The sequence below is a fragment of the Colletes gigas genome, unplaced genomic scaffold (genome assembly GCF_013123115.1).
Source record: "Colletes gigas isolate AHSC1104 unplaced genomic scaffold, ASM1312311v1 Colletes_gigas_Sc00001, whole genome shotgun sequence".
In the NCBI taxonomy this organism is placed as follows: Eukaryota; Metazoa; Arthropoda; class Insecta; order Hymenoptera; family Colletidae; genus Colletes; species Colletes gigas.
Genome location: NW_025106630.1, coordinates 8,177,668 through 8,196,947, shown reverse-complemented (window position 1 = coordinate 8,196,947; position 19,280 = coordinate 8,177,668). Strand labels below are relative to the sequence as shown.

The 19,280-nt window shown below is 39.8% G+C and overlaps 3 protein-coding genes across 4 annotated transcripts in view; 1 reads left to right on the top strand and 2 right to left on the bottom strand.

The window, feature by feature from the left end:
- The window catches only part of LOC122405287 (E3 ubiquitin-protein ligase TRIM9-like), a 61,140-nt gene extending 50,416 nt beyond the window's left edge, over window positions 1-10,724 (bottom strand). Inside the window, exons 1-2 of the mRNA XM_043409963.1 lie at window positions 9,391-10,724; window positions 4,184-4,468 (exon numbers count right to left, since the gene is read on the bottom strand). Coding sequence (XP_043265898.1) covers window positions 4,184-4,468; window positions 9,391-9,879 — 774 coding nt within the window. The 5' untranslated portion in view covers window positions 9,880-10,724. The remainder of the gene's footprint in view (window positions 1-4,183; window positions 4,469-9,390) is intronic.
- Window positions 10,725-14,677: 3,953 nt separating this feature from the next.
- On the top strand, window positions 14,678-17,484 carry LOC122395366 (L-2-hydroxyglutarate dehydrogenase, mitochondrial). 2 transcript variants are annotated; one of them, XM_043392909.1, is made up of 8 exons: window positions 14,678-14,805; window positions 15,335-15,458; window positions 15,573-15,774; window positions 15,890-16,102; window positions 16,180-16,371; window positions 16,459-16,730; window positions 16,801-16,980; window positions 17,063-17,484. In XM_043392909.1, exons 2-8 carry the CDS (start codon window positions 15,370-15,372, stop codon window positions 17,256-17,258), a joined length of 1,344 nt encoding a protein of 447 aa, XP_043248844.1. In that variant the 5' UTR covers window positions 14,678-14,805; window positions 15,335-15,369; the 3' UTR covers window positions 17,259-17,484. The 2 variants fall into 2 exon arrangements, with proteins under 2 accessions (XP_043248844.1, XP_043248933.1); XM_043392998.1 differs by having other exon boundaries at window positions 14,791-14,805; window positions 15,039-15,458.
- Window positions 17,485-17,674: 190 nt separating this feature from the next.
- Window positions 17,675-19,256, bottom strand: LOC122395471 (post-GPI attachment to proteins factor 2-like). The gene is made up of 4 exons (XM_043393118.1): window positions 18,768-19,256; window positions 18,377-18,623; window positions 18,101-18,316; window positions 17,675-18,034 (listed from the first exon to the last, which is right to left on the bottom strand). The coding sequence occupies exons 1-4, from the start codon at window positions 18,954-18,956 to the stop codon at window positions 17,907-17,909; spliced, it is 780 nt and encodes a 259-aa protein (XP_043249053.1). The 5' UTR covers window positions 18,957-19,256; the 3' UTR covers window positions 17,675-17,906.
- Between the last annotated feature and the right edge of the window lie 24 nt (window positions 19,257-19,280).

Here is a 19,280-nt window from a genome sequence, read left to right as displayed (position 1 = left end):
GAACGAACGTTATTAGTCGGCAGTCAGTCAATTTTATTAGGTACATTAGCCGCACGATGACTGGCTGGATACGCCGAAACGAAAGTTCCGCTCTGTGATCCGATTGGCGCGGACAGAGAAGATTCGCGCGCGTACAAGTTCAATGGACATTACGGCGATTACGACACGCGGAATTTCGCTATCGCGCGCGTGTACGGCGGAACGTTCCCTCGATTAGCCGACTGTCCAGCGAAACTAATTACCGAAATATCGGGTGTGCAGCCTGGCGACTCCGCCAGTATCGCGTACGTCAACGTTAATACGTAACAATGGCTGGATTACGGCGGCTGGAATTTGCCCGAGAGACGATTACGCGTCAAAGCGCGTTATATCGCGCCGAGAGTTTCGCGAAAAGCGTGAAAACGGGAGAAACGTTTGGCCGCGGTTAGATAAGGACCCATTGTCGCGGATGTACAACTTCAACCCTCGACCTTTCGCCGCCTCGCGGTACCAACGCCTATTTCGCGCTCAGTTTTTCATTATTTCAACCAACTTCTTGACGTTAAGTACCCCCCGTTGTGTTTTGTTTCCCTAAAACCCTTGGCAAAGAAATTTATTTACTCCACCATTGCGAATAAACACGTAATCAAAATTCATTTCCAACCAAACTCGTATTTAAGAAAGCTTCAATTTTGTTAGCTCATTTTTTTAGAATTCGACCAAGAACGTTTGGGAAAAAATAAAAGATCGTTCTTCGGCGTAAACGATCAAGAAAACAGTCATGAACGAGAATCGCGAAGCAACTGGCACGGACCAATCGCCAGCTGGCCAGTTGCCTAAAAAGATCAAGTCGTAATCGCGTTGATGGGAGCGGTAAGTATTCAATGAGCGGCGGTCTCGAAATTTTTTGGAACCCGCCGGCCAAACAGAAAAAGAAGATTTCCGCTTCCAAGATTTATAGATCGAGGATATATCTTCGTCGATTCTCGACCGCGGACAAGTTGAAACGATGGAAGAAAGGCGCCCCCTGTCTGTTGTTAAACACCGATGATCGATGTATTAATAGAAAGAGGTGTTCGAGTTATCCACATTTGTCTACATTAAAAATTCCCTTTCGCGCCCCTCTTGGTCCGTTAGGGCAACTCCCCTACGGGCTTCGACCCCTCACTTTGTAAAACACTGATGCGAAGGTTGGACGTGCACTGCGAGGAACTATTATGTCCCTGAATCATGTTCACGATGCGAGAGAAATTTGTCTTTCGGCTCGTAATATGCTTTTTCACGGTGGTAACGACGGTCATTAGTTGACGCAATAAAAACCCTCGACCGATAACAAAACAACTTTCTTCGAACGTTTTTATCGTAGCATCTTAAGTAATTGTTTGCAGGCAGTTAGTTAGTTAGTTTGTCAGTTAGTTAGTTACATTGCAGTTAGTTGGCTAGTTTGTTAGTTACATAGTTATTTAGTTGGTTAGTTTGCAGTTAGTTAGTTTCTTTACAGTTAGTCAGATAGTTTGTCAGTTAGTTAGTTAGTTTGCAGTTAGTTACTTAGTTTGTCAATTAGTTAGTTAGTTTGCATTTAATTAGTTAGTTTGTCAGTTAGTTAGTTAGTTACTATGCTAGATAGTTAGTTAGCTAGTTAGTTAGCTAGTTAGTTAGCTTTTTCACGGTGGTAACGATGGTCATTAGTTGACGCAACAAAAACCCTCGACCGATAACAAAACAACTTTCTTCGAACGTTTTTATCGTAGTATCTTAAGTAATTGTTTGTTCCACCATTTCGGTTGGGTGGTAGAGAACCTCGATTTATTAACGGAAACTAGCGCCAAATGGCAATCCTATAAATACAATACAAAACTGAAACGACTAATGTTAACGATCCTACGAGAAATAGACTCATGCAAAAAAGTTTGAAACTTATTAAAAGACATTAAAGTATACCAATTGCTCTAAATACGATCAGTTCCACTAGGTAACCCAATTGTGGTCACTAATAACCAACAAGGTGCATGTGACCTAAAACGCTCTAAAAAAAAAAAAAAAAAAAGTAGGCGTTATTGTACCTGTGGATAAAAGAACTCACCCGATAGATTCAGGGATATCCAGAATCTAGATATATGTTTAAAACAATCGACAGCGTCCTAACAACAGCTACAGCGAGGTGTGATTACCAATAAATGTTTGTCATTATACGAATGTCACATTTTTATTAATAGAATTAATGAAACAGAAGCTTCGCAGAGGGCTGTCTCAACCCCCAAAATATAATAATTCGTATCTTACTTTAAGTATTTCTTATATTTTTGCATATTAAATGCATTCTGTAGTTTTTTGAGGATCAAAATTTCCCATAAATGCATAAACATCCGCAGTCCAGTCATAAGAGTAAATAGTACCCAGGTATCGAAGGGAAATTCTTTCGCGATGCCCGAATAATTTGCCACCCGCCGACGAACGGAAAGAACCGATTGTGAACGAGTTCACGGTCGACGGCGCATCAATTTTTAATCCCGTACGAATTCGACGATAGTTGCCCGGTTCCTCGTCGAAAAGAAGCAAACACGCGTGGAACCGAAGGTAAACGAAAGAGCACTTTGCTCGATCGGTTGTTTGTACGGCGAGCAATTACGAAATTGCCAGTGGCTCGGACCGGTTTTTTTCTCTCTCCTAGACACGATCCCCGAAAGAGGGGGTACGAGATCGTACGAGGGTGGGAGGGGGTTCAGGGATCGCAGAGAACCGAGCAGGTGTTGATCTTTTGGGGTAAAATCGAGGGGTCCCGTGGGGCACACCCACGTAGCCGGACACGCGATATCGAAACCAGCTGTCGATCCGAAGCGACTCCTCTCTCCCATCCATTGCCGAATCGGGTCGTTGGCTTCGATAGGCTGACGCGCGCGGAAATAGAAACGTCGATCGAGTTCCGTGAATGGATCCGACTCTGGAACCAGTTTCGTCAAGGTCGCGAATGAATTTCTTGTTCGGCGGGTACGGTCGTGCGTTACGTCGACGCTCGACGAATAAATAATCGAGAACGAGTTTGCGCCACGACGATCCGGGAAACGCGAGAACCGCGAGGGAACCGCGAGGGAACCACCGAGATCGTCCAATACCGGCGACTTTTCGTCGCGCGACAGTTGCACTAAACCGAAACTGAAATAGAAAATTTTATAACGTTCACATGGTAATATTAGAAATAATTCTTAGGGGAAAGCGTAAAAGTTTAAAAGCGCAATATTAATAGATCGAGTGCGTGAGAAACATGGCAAAAATCACTATACATGTGGCGAGGTGAGATAAACGTTATGATAAAAATAATGTCACCGTGTGGGGCAAAGTGAATGCGAGAACGAGGATGTTTTATCAATAGAGTTTCGTAGACGTTCCGGTGCTTGGTTAATACCGGGAGCCACTGGATAAAATGGAGGGTCCCGAACGAACCGATTTACGGGCCACATAATACCGTAGGCCACTGGGAAAGGTAAGTTTTCGAGGACGAACCGGTATATGGCTAACACCGGAAGCTACCAGGATGGTTGTCGTGGACAAACAGATGTATGGCTACCACTGGGAGCCACTAAAATCGAACAGGTAATCCCCGTAACTCTGTAACGCGACACAATTTCGGTAACGAAGGTATATAAATGCACAATGAACGAATAATAATTAAACGATTCGAAAACGATTGGTTCGCGTTGGTTACTTATTACTCGAACAAAATTGCTCCACGTACGATCATAAAAAAGCTCGACCGAAACCCGGAAATCCGATATTACGGCGTTTCGGTTTTTCGAAATTAATCTGAGAACGAAACCCGCCGCTGTGAATCGCTGCTGTTGCTTTTATACCCGAAAAATCCATACGAGAAACGGCGGGGAGCACGTTTACCGTGTCGGAGGTTTTGCTAGAAAATTCTGACGATGTCACGCCATGTGTGTTCCCCCGCTGCGCCCCCGGGGATAACAGCTTAAACTAAACATCAGCGTTAAAAATCCAAGGGAGAAGCCTACGGAGTAACGATAGAAAATACACTTTCCTTTTTTAAGTTTCTCAAGTGCATTAACCCCTTGCCTTACGATTTAATTTCCAAACTAGTAGACTTATCGCGTCTCTGAGACGTCGTTGCAAGCCAAGGGGTTAACCGGCGATCGAATTTCGCCTGGTTGCCTCTCGAGTTGTCGGAAGGGAATTAAAAAACGCTTACCTTTTGCGCTTTGCAGGCGGCGGCCAAGGGCAGAACGTCGTGGGGATGAGCCGCGTGTCGATCGCGAAGACAAACCGCGCATATCGCGATTTTACAGAGGGCACAGTAGAGGGTCAACGGCTCGCCGTTGTGATCGTTGCAAACCGGTGTAGGTTCCGCGGCTGCACCGCGAGAACCTTTGCCTCCGTTCGACTGCCAGCTGCCTCGAGGTGGGCCCAGATTGTGAGCCGCCAAAGGTCCCCTCTTCGGATGACAGGATTCCCTGCAGCCGTCGCAATACAACACCTGAAACGACCCCACGTACCACCTTTAAAAATCGTACTCTTCGTCCCATTCAACGGGAAGAAACCGCCTGGCGGGGCCCGATATTTGGAAAAAGCTAAGAAACTGTACTAGAAAACTTTCGGTGAGATTCGTACTACGGTCATTGGACGGTGATAAATTTCGATAGCAATATTTCCCTTCTACGTTGCGTTTGATGAGAAAGGGGGAGAAGTAAGAATTGGAAGAATAAGAAGGGAACACAGTTACAAAGCGAATAAACGCCAGCGACGACCATGACAACGGGAATATTAACCGCGTCAGCTTGGACTCGGCACTCGTTATTCACGCACGAGCAACGCCTCCTTGCCCTCTTTACGTTGCGACTCGAGAAAGTCGATTTCCACGAAGCTCGTTCAGCTCCTGCTTACAGAACGTTGCAACTATGAGAGTAAACAAAAGAAGCGAACACGTCGAAAGCGCCGAGGGTAACGCTTACGAATGAAAAACAACCAAAGGAGCGACCGCGGACGGTAAATCTCCACGATCTACGACTACGTACAGAGTGTTTCGACGTACCCGTATTTTTCACGCGAAAACAATCGAATATATTCACCTTACAAGTTACCCAGTTTTAATGCTTAAAGTTCCATACCAGAAAATTTGTCGGCGAAATTAAAAAATTTCAAATCGTCTAGAATAATTATTTTTAGTTGCAGGGGTCGATTACAATCATTTTTGGTCGATAGACGTACACCCGAAATCCTACGCACTTTCGAGAAAAAAAATTCAATAGATGCCTACATTTTTCTGTGAAATTAAAAAATTTCGAATCGTTCTAAAAAAATTACGTTTAATTGCAAGAGTTAATTACAATCATTTTTGGTGATTAGACATACCTCCAAAATCCTACCCACTTTCCAGAAAAAAAAATTGGAAGTGTTAAATTTTTCGACGGAAAAAAAAAATTTCAATTCATCTAGAAAAATTATTTTTAGTTGCAGGGGTCGATTACAATCATTTTTGGTCGATAGACGTACACCCGAAATCCTACGCACTTTCGAGAAAAAAAATTCAATAGATGCCTACATTTTTCCGTGTAATTAAAAAATTTCGAATCGTTCTAAAAAAATTACGTTTAGTTGCACGAGTCAATTCCAATCATTTTTGGTGATTAGACATACCCCCGAAATCCTACCCACTTTCTAGAAAAAAAATTGGAAGTGTGAAATTTTTCGACGGAAAAAAAAAATTTCTAATCCTTTTGGAAAAATTATTTTCTGTTGCGGGGGTCAATTACAATCATTTTTGGTCGATAGACGTACACCCGAAATCCTACGTACTTTCGAGAAAAAAAATTCAATAGATGCCTACATTTTTCCGTGTAATTAAAAAATTTCGAATCGTTCTAAAAAAATTACGTTTAGTTGCAAGAGTCAATTCCAATCATTTTTGGTGATTAGACATACCCCCGAAATCCTACCCACTTTCTAGAAAAAAAATTAGAAGTGTGAAATTTTTCGACGGAAAAAAAAAATTTCTAATCCTTTTGGAAAAATTATTTTCTGTTGCGGGGGTCAATTACAATCATTTTTGGCGAATAGACATACCCACGAAATCCTACCCACTTTCGAGAAAAAAAAATTGGAAGTGTGAAATTTTTCGACGGAAAAAAAAAATTTCAAATCCTTTTGGAAAAATTATTTTCTGTTGCGGGGGTCAATTACAATCATTTTTGGCGAATAGACATACCCCCGAAATCTTGCGCATTTTCGAGAAAAAAATTCAGTACGGGCGGAACTTTAAACATTAATAACTTTTTAACGCAGCCTCAGTCAAGAAATTGGTATTCTTGATTTTCGACTTATTTTGGTCTCTAGAATCTCTCATTGAAATTTTTTTCACGGGTGGTGGTCGAGCACCTTGTATGCGAGGCATAGAAGAGTACGATGCTTGCAAGTCTGCTTTTTATCGTATTGAAACCAGGATTGCCTTTTGAGATGCGGTCTATATCGAACGAAAATGAAAATAACTAATAACTGCAAGAGACGGTATCTTCTATTTGCCTTGGCAGATCGACAGGCAGATTACTTGTGTATGGCGCCTCAAGGAAAATAGCCCAGACACGAAAACGCTGATACAGCTCAAGGATAATGAAACGACGAGTACGAAGGACACTGCCATATAAGTTTCTCCGGCGTACACCGTGATATTCTATTGTACCTACTTGCATGGTACGAGGATCGAGCTTGGACGTTATTGAAATAAAGTGTTTGATAAATAAGCATGTAATAAATAAAATAACAGGTAACTTGAAATTTTCAACCTATAATTATTTGTTATTTCATTCGTGCGAAATAACTCGAACAGAAGAGCTACTTGAAAATAATTCATTTGTATCCTATCCTCGTGAAGTAAAAAGTAATTAAGTGTTCGAAAATAATTGTTTGGCATAGTCGTTTGTTACGTTATCTAAAATAAATTGTGCGCGAGCCTGAGTTCGACCAATATCCCGTTGCACACGAAACGTATGTAACGATAAAAACGAATCATTTGTCAAGTCCCTGAACGAACAGATGGCCTAACGTTCCACGGTCACGTGATCTCATCGATTGCGGATCACTTTAATGGCGCAAGAGAGCGACATACAACGACGCCTGTGTACCGAACTACGGCGTACAAAACATGCCACGACGCTAACGAAAAAACAGAAAATCCACGGGAAACGTTCGAGCGTAGGCTACACGGGTACAACCTCGTGTACGTTCGTCGAAATATGTAAACACGTTGCTTCTCTTGAGATTCTCGAGGTTACGTGTTTGTGATACACTTGACGCGATCCGTAAACAATGCTAACGCTTATAACGCTAGACAGTTGGAACAGGTTCCTGAATTTTCAGTCTCGAAACGTGTCTTTTCGTAAATTTCTTCTCTTACGATCCTCTCTTGTGGGACGGAAATTAAAAATGTCTAGTGGAATGAAATATTCTACGGAATGTCATTATTAGACCTGAATTCGCCCCTCTAAATATCAAAATCTCCGGCGAGACAGCTGTAGAGGGGTTCCCTCGTAAGAACTCGTGGACCCCAAAAGCAGGGGGTCTGGAAATCACAGCTTGAGAAAAACAAAGTTTAATAACGTTAGAGAAGAAATATTTACAAACCTTTCCACTCGATAATTACTTTAATATTTCGTTTCGTACCCTTGACGATTAAAAATAAAATTTTTTAAGGAACACGTACGATTACTTGTTTGGTGCGAAGAGAGAATGTATTATAAAGAAAACGTTAGTTTAATAACAAAAACAAAGTTAGTTTGATAACGTTAGAGAAGAAATATTTACAAACCTTTCCACTCGATAATTACTTTAATATTTCGTTTCGTACCCTTGACGATCAAAAATAAAATTTTTCAAGAAACACGTACGATTACTTGTTTGGTGCGAAGAGAGAATGTATTATAAAGAAAACGTTAGTTTAATAACAAAAACAAAGTCAGTTTAATAACGTTAGAGAAGAAATATTTACAAACCTTTCCACTCGATAATTACTTTAATATTTCGTTTCGTACCCTTGACGATTAAAAATAAAATTTTTCAAGGAACACGTACGATTACTTGTTTGGTGTGAAGAGAGAATGTTTGTTTAAAATAAATCGTGAGCAAAAGCATCGAAGCCAGTTCGATAAAATACCGAAATATTGAAAGTTTGTTAAAGAGATATGGTAATTCCTCTCTTGAATATAGAATTTTAGCACGAGATTAAAGAAAATTAATCATCCCCACTACTGTTTACATTTCTTTAGCGCCGAGCGATCCGTCGCTTCGACTCGAGCGACCGGCAGCCGTGGAATTAAAAACTCGTTGGCCGAGCTTCAAAGCGATACTTTTATATTTTTAATTATGAAACTTTTATATTTTTAATTATAGGCCCGTTTAATCATTTCTGAAAAACTTTCAATCGCGTGTAATTAAAAGTAGTCCGATTACCGTCGTATTTGGACACATTTCCATAGGGAAAATCTCATCAAACCGACCGATAGTACTTTCACGAAGACACATTGGGAAAATATAAAAGTTTTCCATCTGCGTCGCTTCAAAGTTTGATAAAGCTCGAAAAATGCATTAAGCAATACACGAAAACTGTTTTAATACGATTCGGGAAGTATTCAGAAACGGTACAGAGATTCTTCGCTTAAAGAGAGAATTTTTGCACGAAATTAATGAAACCGAATCATCCCCGCCACTGTTTATGTTTCTTCTTTTTTTTCAGCTGAAGAGACTCGTCGACCCAAGCAACCGACAGCAATTAAATTAAAAACCCTCTTGCTAAGCTTCGAAGCGATACCTTCACGTTTTTAATTATAAAATTTTTATGGTTTTAATTACAACCAGTTGTGATTTTAATTCAAAGTAGTTCGAATAAAGTAATCTTAATAAGCAATCCTTTTTTTTTTTATACCGCGGTACGGTAGAACCGCGATCATTGCAGAAAAACCGAGGCTCTTAAATTATCCCTACGCAGCTTATCTTCTCTGTTACATCCAGCCTTACTTGTTGCTTAACGACTATCTTCTCCTGGTAGTCCCGATATTCGATCTTACTTAGAGCTACGATGTAAACAAACGAGGAAAATGCATTTAAAGTTGATCCAAGAACGGAAATGCAAGACCGTTCCTATTCTTGGCAATTTGACAATAAAGGTTCGCGAAGAATCACGAGGAAATTATTTCGTTGTACGTGCGGGAAAAATCTATTTTAGTATGCGACTAATAACAACATATTCGAAGATGTAAATATTAGGGTAAAAATAATATAAATGCGTGATATTTCTAACGTACTGTCTGAAGCCGGGCAGTTATTAGTTGGCTCGTTACGGCGAATGTAACAAATTCCAGTAATTGAAAGATAAGGGAGAAGGAATGAATTAAAGGTAAATGAACTGACCTCGCATTGCTCGCAGGCGACGGTCGCGTCCCGGGGCTCGCCCTCGCACATCTGACATTGCATTCTCGTGTTCCTCGATTCTTGAAACTTCTCGACGATATGCTGCATCGCCCTGTATTTGGGCAAATTGTGGGCGCCTCCTTCATCGAAATAAACGGTCTTCTGACAGACGGGGCAGGAAAGGCACAAGGTGCCGCCCGACGGCGGAAAGCCACCGTTTCCGGGCGTGCCGACGTAACTTCCCGGTCGCGAGCTGGTCGACGTGCTGCTGCATACCACCCCGGAATCAGTCTCCGATAGAATCGAGAGTTTGTCGGCTTCCTGATCGGATCCCGGTGCATTCGAGGAATCGGTGGTCGACTCCGGTGGCGAGTCGGGCGGCGCTTGAAGATTCACCGCGCACGACAGACAAAGAGCGTGCCAGCAGGGCAACAGCACCGGCTCCACGAACAGCTCCTTGCAACAAGGGCATCGCAGTTCGTCCTCCATCCTCGGTTTCGTCGAGTCCTCCGCCGCGTTAACCACGGACCACGACTCGCGTCACGATCGAGAAACACCGCGCGCGCACTTCGCGCCTCGTTTAACCTCAACGAGAAATCCGTCGGCTGGCAGGGATCCTGTTTCTTCGATTCGATGCCCGACCGACCGATCGATCTCCTTCGCTTGCCGCGTTAAGCTTCACCACCGCTGCGAATTCTTTCCTGCGGCTTGCCTTTCATCACACGCCGACATCAATGTCCCTGCACACAGGATCGTCCAGTGTCCACCGAGGATATGAACGAAAGACCGACGCGCGTCGATCTTATCGGCTGTTTGTTCGGAATCGCGTCTTCTCGATTCGTTCGTCACGATGTTTCGCGATACATCTTCGGAATCGTATCGGTCGATACACACGTCGCGATCGTTTACTTATTCGCACGATTATCCCTCTCACCTGTAGATCGCACGCACATCGCACACGGAATACGCGCAAGAATCGAGTTTACATTTTTTACCGATCGCGTTTCGATGGGACGCACTGACGCGACGATTCGCGCGTACACTGTCCTTTTTGCGAATTTTTCCCGTGGTATGGTTGATGCGTTGCGAAGACCGTGAGTCGTTGACGCGTCGATGCACGGAACGTCGATCTCTATGGATACACGGCCGCCTCTCGTCTCGTTTCGATTTTCTGGATACCGGCACGAGAGTCCGAGAAAACGACACACGCTGCGAGACGTCACCGGGTTGACTGACATCGCCGCCGAAGGACCTCTGCGCACCATGGTCGCGCATCATGGCTCAGGGACGACCTTTCCGCCTACCGACCCCCACTACGATTAAACACCATTTTTTCCACAATGTTTGATACTGACGTTCTACAGCACGGGACAAAATTATAGCCCATCTAACGTTTTTGTTTAGAATTAAATACACAGTGGCTAGCAAAAATATTCGATCGCTCAGATTTTTGATTTTTAACAGATGGAACATTTATGTTAAACCGAAGTATTTAGAAGAATATCACGTCTACGTTACTGCTCGAGGTCGTCCAGTATTCTTTCTTTTTCATCATTTATAGGATCTTTTAATAAATTTCACACTAGTTTTCGACTTCTGTTTATTAGTTCTGCGATTTTCTGTATAGAATGTAATAATAGAATTCTTTATATATTTTTACGTATACAGAATTTACCAGATTTGAGTGCAAAACTTTTATAGATTCTATGGGTGCAGACAAGAAAAAAATGTTACATAAACATGGGCTGTTTAACGCTTTATTAGAAAGTTATAAACAAGATTGAAAATTCAATTAATCGGTATACAAAGTTTATAACTTTTTAATTAAGCGTTAAACAACCCATGTTTACCAACAAAATTTTACACCTTAAATCTGAGACACCCTGTATGTATATCTAAAAACAAACAACAATGTTGGTTGGGCTACCATTTTCTCCAGCACTGCACACAGAGTATATTTTGTTCCCGAATAACAAAAAGAAATTTCAATTTCATTTGTGAACGGTTTTAAAAAAATCCATCAACGAAGGCCAATTTACGGATAAAATCTAAAATTTGTATTTGTTATTCGGAAATAAAATTTACCCGATTCTGGTTCTCTGTGATCTATTGTTTGAATAAAATTTTGTTCGTGTTTGCTGTCTATCTATTCCACACGCACATATCTCGTCATCGTGGCCTTTCTCTTTTGTAGGTTATTACTGAAATGAGTAGAGGTTCGTCGAAGGTTTACGAAATATTAAAAGAACTAAACAACCAAACTGTATTTCATTCGAACGCGTGTACGTCATGAAGTTACCTATTTCTTGCTCATAGAACAGTCCGCAAACACTTCATTAGCGAAGCTGTATTTCGCTTAAATCATAACGAATTTGCTCAAAGGTTCGCTGATTAACACCATAGATACTCGACAACCGCGTAATCGTATTGCGATCAAATATGGAGAACTTGTATCTGGTATTGGAATCATTTGGCTCGTAAACACAGCCAACTAGAATATTCCTATTTCATAATCCCCTGTATCTAGAAACGTCGAATTATATGATAACCTACAATTACGACTCTACATGATTTTTGCATTAACATCTTTAAAAGAAACGGGAATCGTTACGTTAAAGCAAACACCCTGTATAAGGTCGTTGTTACAGTCCTGGCTATCGGTTCCCTTTCTCTCTCACCTTCTTTTTAACCCTATTGCCATCTATACCTCTCTCCTACTCTTCTCCTGCCTAGGAAAAGACACAAGACCGTAAAATAGGAACGAAAAGAAAAAGATACGCGTTACGAAATAAGAGAAGATGCCAACTACTAGAGAGAGGAATGAAAAAAGCAATGGTGGAAGCAAGCATATACCGAGTGTAGAAACTAGTCTCTACGTCGATTCCCGTACATTTTTAGATGATCAAAATTCTTATCCCCGCGATAATGAATTTTCTTATTTATTTATTATTTATAATAGTTGATAGAGAGGGAGAATCTAATTTAGAAGACTATCTATCGAAACCTAATTAACTTTGAAAATGTGCGACACTTTCACCAGATTTTACATAGAGTAATTACATGCAAGAATCGTGGACAAACATAATTTACATCTGCTTGCGCGTCGAATTTCCATTTGCAACTTTCATTATCCTTAATTGCTACTCTTGGGAGCTCGATATGAAGAATCCGGTTCATAAATATCAGCTCAGACGACTTATTATTATTCGGTAGAAGACTTAATTAACGTCTAAGAAGATAGAAGAACAGTTACGAAACTGTTGTCCTCGATAGTTATGCATTATATCGATAGTATGCATGCCCACGAACTTGACATGGTATTGCAAGCTCACAGGTTATGTTATAAATTCATCTTTCGTGATACAGATAATGATATCAATATCACACGTGTAAAGAAATATCTATGTATGAAAGCCTTACACATATTTATATACAGAAAAAATTACTACAAACATTAAACAATAAGTTTACATACCTAAATTTATGCCTAGTATTTTTTCTAGCTTCTGACTCTAAAGCAGCGTGGCCAGATTTGGCATAATTGAGTGCATCGACGGCGATACTAGTAACGACGAATTTCCTTAGCGTTTAACGGAGTGGCGACACTACTTATTTTTATGGGGTTCTTGTCACTTCACGTAATTAAGGAACAACTTTCCGATTAGTTTTGAAATTTCTCCATATTCTACACCAAAATACGCGTTGCTTGTCTTTTGAAACATTAAAATCCTTCAATCCGATCAGAAGTTATGATATTTTAAACATACGCATGATCTTTCAGGGAAACATTTCTAACCTCACATTATGTCTTTGGTAAAGAATTTTTTTCTCGAAAATGCGTAGGATTTCGGGGGTGTGTCTATTGACCAAAAATGATTGTAATGGGCCCCCGCAACCGAAAATATTTTTTCCAGCAAGATTTGAAATATTTTAATTTTCGCCGAAAAATTCGTCTACCTACTAGAATTTTTTTCTCAAAAGTACGTAAGATTTCGAGGGTATGTCTATTGACCAAAAATGATTGTAATGGACCCCCGCAACCGAAAATAATTTTTCCAGCAAGATTTGAAATATTTTAATTTTCGCCGAAAAATTCGTCTACCTACTAGAATTTTTTTCTCAAAAGTACGTAAGATTTCGAGGGTATGTCTATTGACCAAAAATGATTATAATGGACCCCCGCAACCGAAAATAATTTTTCCAGCAAGATTTGAAATATTTCAATTTTCGCCGAAAAATTCGTCTACCTACTAGAATTTTTTTCTCGAAAGTACGTAAGATTTCGGGGGTGTGTCTATTGACCAAAAATGATTGTAATGGACCCCCGCAACCGAAAATAATTTTTCCAGCAAGATTTGAAATATTTCAATTTTCGCCGAAAAATTCGTCTACCTACTAGAATTTTTTTCTCGAAAGTACGTAAGATTTCGGGGGTGTGTCTATTGACCAAAAATGATTGTAATGGACCCCCGCAACCGAAAATAATTTTTCCAGCAAGATTTGAAATATTTCAATTTTCGCCGAAAAATTCGTCTACCTATTAGAATTTTTTTCTCGAGAGTGAAACAACGACCGTGAGATGCACATGAGGAAATAATGCTCAATCGTAGGAATAATAAAAATGCCTTGGCAGTCGAGATTCGAAATTGTATGCCATTGGCGCGAGAACGGATTTCAGGTGTTCAAGGTCAAAAAGAAAAGGCTCGCACTCGCCTTCTTTCTCGATTTCCCGAAGTTGCGCAAGTACCGAGCTCACGTAACATGGCTCTTACGGTAGATCATGTCTCTTTCAGACGCTAAGAAAGTTCGTCGTTACTAGTGTCACCGTCGATGCACTCAATTATGCCAAATCTGGCCACACTGCTCTGAAGCATTCCAAACTCTCAAGGAACGGTTTAGATGGCATGAAACACGAAAGAAATGCACCTTCCAAGGAGTTACTAATGCTAAAATTCACATCATTTGCATCGTGTTTGATAAGATCCAGTATCGAAATAAATCAATTTTAGTACAGAAAACGCTGTTGTTCTATTACCTGAAAATTCTATTGTTGGAACATATATGTATCTCTAATAGTTCTAATAATCGAGGTTCTAATTCGAAAGAGCCCTAACCCTAAATCACACGCGAAAGTAAGCACTTTTAATTCATTTCCGTTGATAAAAGTGTATATCTTCTTTATTGATCCGTGTTCTAATCTGTGTGTATACGCAACGCGTGCCTAGACCAACATTATCGTCGAATGCAATATCTAAAGCAAACATAGAGGCGCCACATGCTGGACAAGACGTTTTTATCGGGCGGTCTCGTACACTCGGTGGAAACTTTACATCCGTTCAGTAAGAAACGAAATGCCTATGTGGGCAAAATGTTGTGCAAATCATGTGCAATGACACTTCTTGAATGAAATTAAAGGTAAGAATAGCGTCATATTTCATCATTTATTCAATACTCCCATATTTATCGATCAACACACGTGTCTTTTATCGTTAAATAATTACCGCAGTTTCCATTGTACCATTAATTAAAATTCGTTGCGTTACATAACACGATCACACTACTATAAACGTGCCATTGAAATAATTCTTGCATGGAAATACTACGAACCCGGCACGTAACCGATATCTTCAGAAATGGTAGTCTTTCAGATTCATTCAATCCCAAACTTGAACATTATAATTGCATGTACGTAAATCGAAACTAATTGGAATGCAGAAATTGCACGGATTAAAATGTAAACGAATCATTGATAACCACATGTAATTTTTTATAAATAATTTCCGTAAAAACAAAGAATAATGCGTCGATAAGCAGAACACATCCAACGATCGAATTAACGTGATGTTAGTTATTGCTATCATCGTACAGTCTCGCTTATCAACGTGAAGCGAAGATAAAATAAATATGCCAAAATTTGTCGCAAACGGGCGTCCGTCTTTTTTAGAAATTCGTCAGCGCCAAATTTAATGTGCCGAAAATATGAAACCAACCATGGCTGCATCCTTGACAAAAAGGATCATACTTCGACAACTCTCCCATACACATCGTTATTATGGATCTGCTTCTAGGTTAGACGATTTATCGACCACGAAACTTTTGACGTTCCGCAAGAAACGTACAAGTTATGAAATACGCTAACGTGTTCCTCGCGGTGGTTAAAATCGTATGCGACAAATTTTCAGCGTTGACCCGTGCGGTACGTTCGACCTGATCATCGTTGGTGGTGGCATCGTTGGGTGCGCTACTGCTCGTGAGATGATGATCAGACATCCTAATCTAAAGATGGCGATCGTCGAGAAAGAAAACGCTCTGGCGAAACATCAATCGTCGCATAACAGCGGCGTCGTGCACGCTGGCATTTACTATGTTCCTGGCAGTATGAAAGTAAAAATATAAAAAAACACACACCAAAAAAAAAAAAAAAATAATTAGATATCGAATCAAATAATAGAACAACGTTTCGTTAAGAGATTCTTGATCCGGCAAGAAATGATTACAGGCAAAACTGTGCGTGGAAGGTTTAAAACTATCGTACGAATATTTCTGCAAAAACGACATACCTCACAAGAAGGTTGGGAAACTTATAGTCGCACAGAATGTACAACAAGCTAAAAGAATAGACGACCTGTTCGACCGGGGAACGAAGAACAACGTACCGGATCTTGTGGTGGTCGAGAAAGATTGTATATCGAAATACGAGCCTAAATGTCAAGTACTAAAAATCAACGTTCTCTCCGCTTAAAAATCGGATCTTTCTCGAACGAAATAAAACATGTGTATATTGTACAGGGGGAGAAGGCATTATGGTCACCGTGGACGGGTATAGTTGATTGGGCTGTAGTTACCAAACACTTCGCTGAAGATTTTCGAAACATGGGCGGTCAAATATTCTTAAATTACGAGGTAACCGGATTCACGGAAATGGGAGAATCGAAAGGGCAGAACGAGTTGGTTCCCATTTCGGTGCAATCGAAAAGTAAAGTGCGTTTTCTTTTTCTCTATGTCGTTTTGCAATGCACATTTTGCTGTTACATCGTCGTGTAACTTCTTTATCATCTTGTATTGTAGTGTTTAGCAACAAAATACGTTCTGACGTGTGCTGGTTTACACTCGGACCGATTGGCGGTTATGACCGGATGCGATCTAAGTCCACGAATAGTTCCGTTTCGCGGCGAGTATCTGTTACTGAGCGAAAAGAAAAAACATTTATGCACGACGAACATATACCCTGTCCCGGATCCCAGATTTCCATTTTTAGGTGTTCATTTTACGCCCAGAGTAAACGGTGACATATGGCTTGGCCCTAACGCTGTCTTAGCATTCGCTAGAGAAGGTTATCGGTAAATCACCAAAACCTATGTATACACGTAACATTTAAACGTGTTATAATCGATGACCACGCATTTTCAGATGGTTCGATATAAACATTAGAGACTGTATAGAAATGGCGAAATTCCCTGGATTGTATAAACTTTGCTTCCGATATTTTATACCGGGATGCAAAGAAATGATCAAGTCGATCTTCTACCCACTCGCTGTAAGGGACTTGCAAAAATTTATTCCCGAAGTATCCTACAAAGACGTGAAAAGGTAAGTACGAAAATACATTTGCAATTTCTTGCCACAATTCGATATTTTATTCTTCCTTTGTCTATTGTTAATAATTATGCAGAGGGCCAGCTGGTGTTCGAGCACAGGCACTGGATAATAATGGAAAATTAGTCGACGATTTTATCTTTGATTCGGGAAAAGGTAGTATCGGTAGCAGAGTGATGCACTGTCGTAACGCACCTTCCCCGGCTGCCACTAGCAGTATGGCAATTGCCAAGTTCATTGCTGACAAATTGGAAAATGATTTCAAATTTTAATAAGCAGAAAATTAAACTGGAAATGTAATAATCGGTCTGGCAATTAGAAAATTATCGTCTGGTAGGTATCTACAATGAAAACTGAAAAATTGTGGATCCGAATGGATTTAAAATAAAAATATCTGTGCTATTCGATGGCAAACGTTTGCTGCACCATGCATTGAAACGAACATACTTTTTACTGTTTTATACTAAATTTTCTACTTACAAGAAATACTTGTTTGAAAATAATATTGTAGCTTCGTATCTTGACATTGATGCAATGGTTGGTTAATTTATTATTTTCAAATAATATCAGTTTAATATATATATATATAAGTAATGTATTTATGTACACGCATTTACATCCAACTCAATCATAAATGTTTAAAAAATATTTCGATCAATTTATAATCGAATTAAACTGATTTGAACTTTCCATCATGACTTTCCATCATTGATAAAAGCAGTCTTCCGCATTTATAATTGTGTTGTAAAAAATTATATATAGATCGTTTCTAATGGCTTGCATTCTGTACTTTTGTATAGAGAAATAAAATAAAAAAAAATTTCAAGCATATAACCGACGTTTAAAAATAAACACAAGAGACTAGTATATAAACATTCTTCAATAATACATAACTGTAATAACATGCGTATAGAGTTGTTTCATATTATTCTAAACCCAGTTCCCGATATCATAAGATGAGAATTTGCGAAATCCCAAGCCGCCGTAGAGTGAAATCCCATATTTGAAAGAACAACTCCATACTCACTTAATGCAAACAGAGAGTAGACTGCAACGAAATAATCAATTTTTCAATTTGTTTCTTCTCAGTCTCCCTTGAAAATATCCAACTCACCTAGAGGTTCGCAATACTTGTTATGCCTGTAGAAAAAATAACATGCAAACAGTATAGACAACACGTTTAACATCAGTGATCTCCGTTTCCATTTCATGGAAACATTTTCTGACGACTCCCTTGTACTGTTACGGCAATTTCTCATAATAAAATATGCTACAAGCATATGAATAAAAGACATTATCAGAAACATTATAAAAGACAATTTGTGGAAGGCTGTAAGAGAAATATATGTTAGCTTTTATTCCCAGTGTTTCTACAAATCTATATATTTACCATAATTTTCGTCCGACGTCCAAAAGCTTAATGTAACAAGAGATACGTTCTCGACAGCGTAAGTAATTACCGCAATATTACATATAGTTTGTGCCCATTTATAGATATGTTCTTTGTAATAACGGTAATACATTATTAATACTAATATTCTTATCAATGCTTGTAAAGCGATCGCAATTTTCCATATGTCTCTCTGCGGTCTGTAATGTCCGATAGCTGCCGAGACAGATGGTAAAAAATTATATACCTAGTACAAAATTCTGATCTTTACATCGACCATTTGAGACATAATATCCAAAGGTGTTACTACATAGTAAGTAGGAAAGATATAGCCACCACAGGGCCTCGTTATACTGGAAAAGCAAATAGTATTTCTGAATAATTAACATACCTTGCAATGCGTGGAAGTAGAATGTTCAAAATTGTACACGATGGACCAAATAACACAGAAAGTAAATGCTAAGAATGGTAAAGAGACGGTGAACCATGCTAATTTAGAGAAGGGTAAAACAACCCGCGCTTTCGACATCTCGTCTTCCACTAACGGGATATACTCAGACCCTACTCTCGCCTTGCTCATCGTGTTATATTTTAAATTGCAATGTACGTCATAGGATGGGAGTTTGTTACTCCTAATTGGCTAAAGTATAAATCGTTTTATTAGCACGCACAACGAGTCTGTCGATTTTTTTCTAATTCTTTCACTTGTTGTTGTATGCCAAGAACCATACTGAGTAGAACAAACGTTCCCGAATTCAACGAAAAGGCAGATTAATGCGTCGAAACGATCGGAATCTTGTAATATTAACATTTTTCAAAGTATCAGGACACGAACGATATCATCTTAACGGAAGATCGATCGCACCGATCGCGCGTTTCTCGTTCTGTATACATGCATAGAATA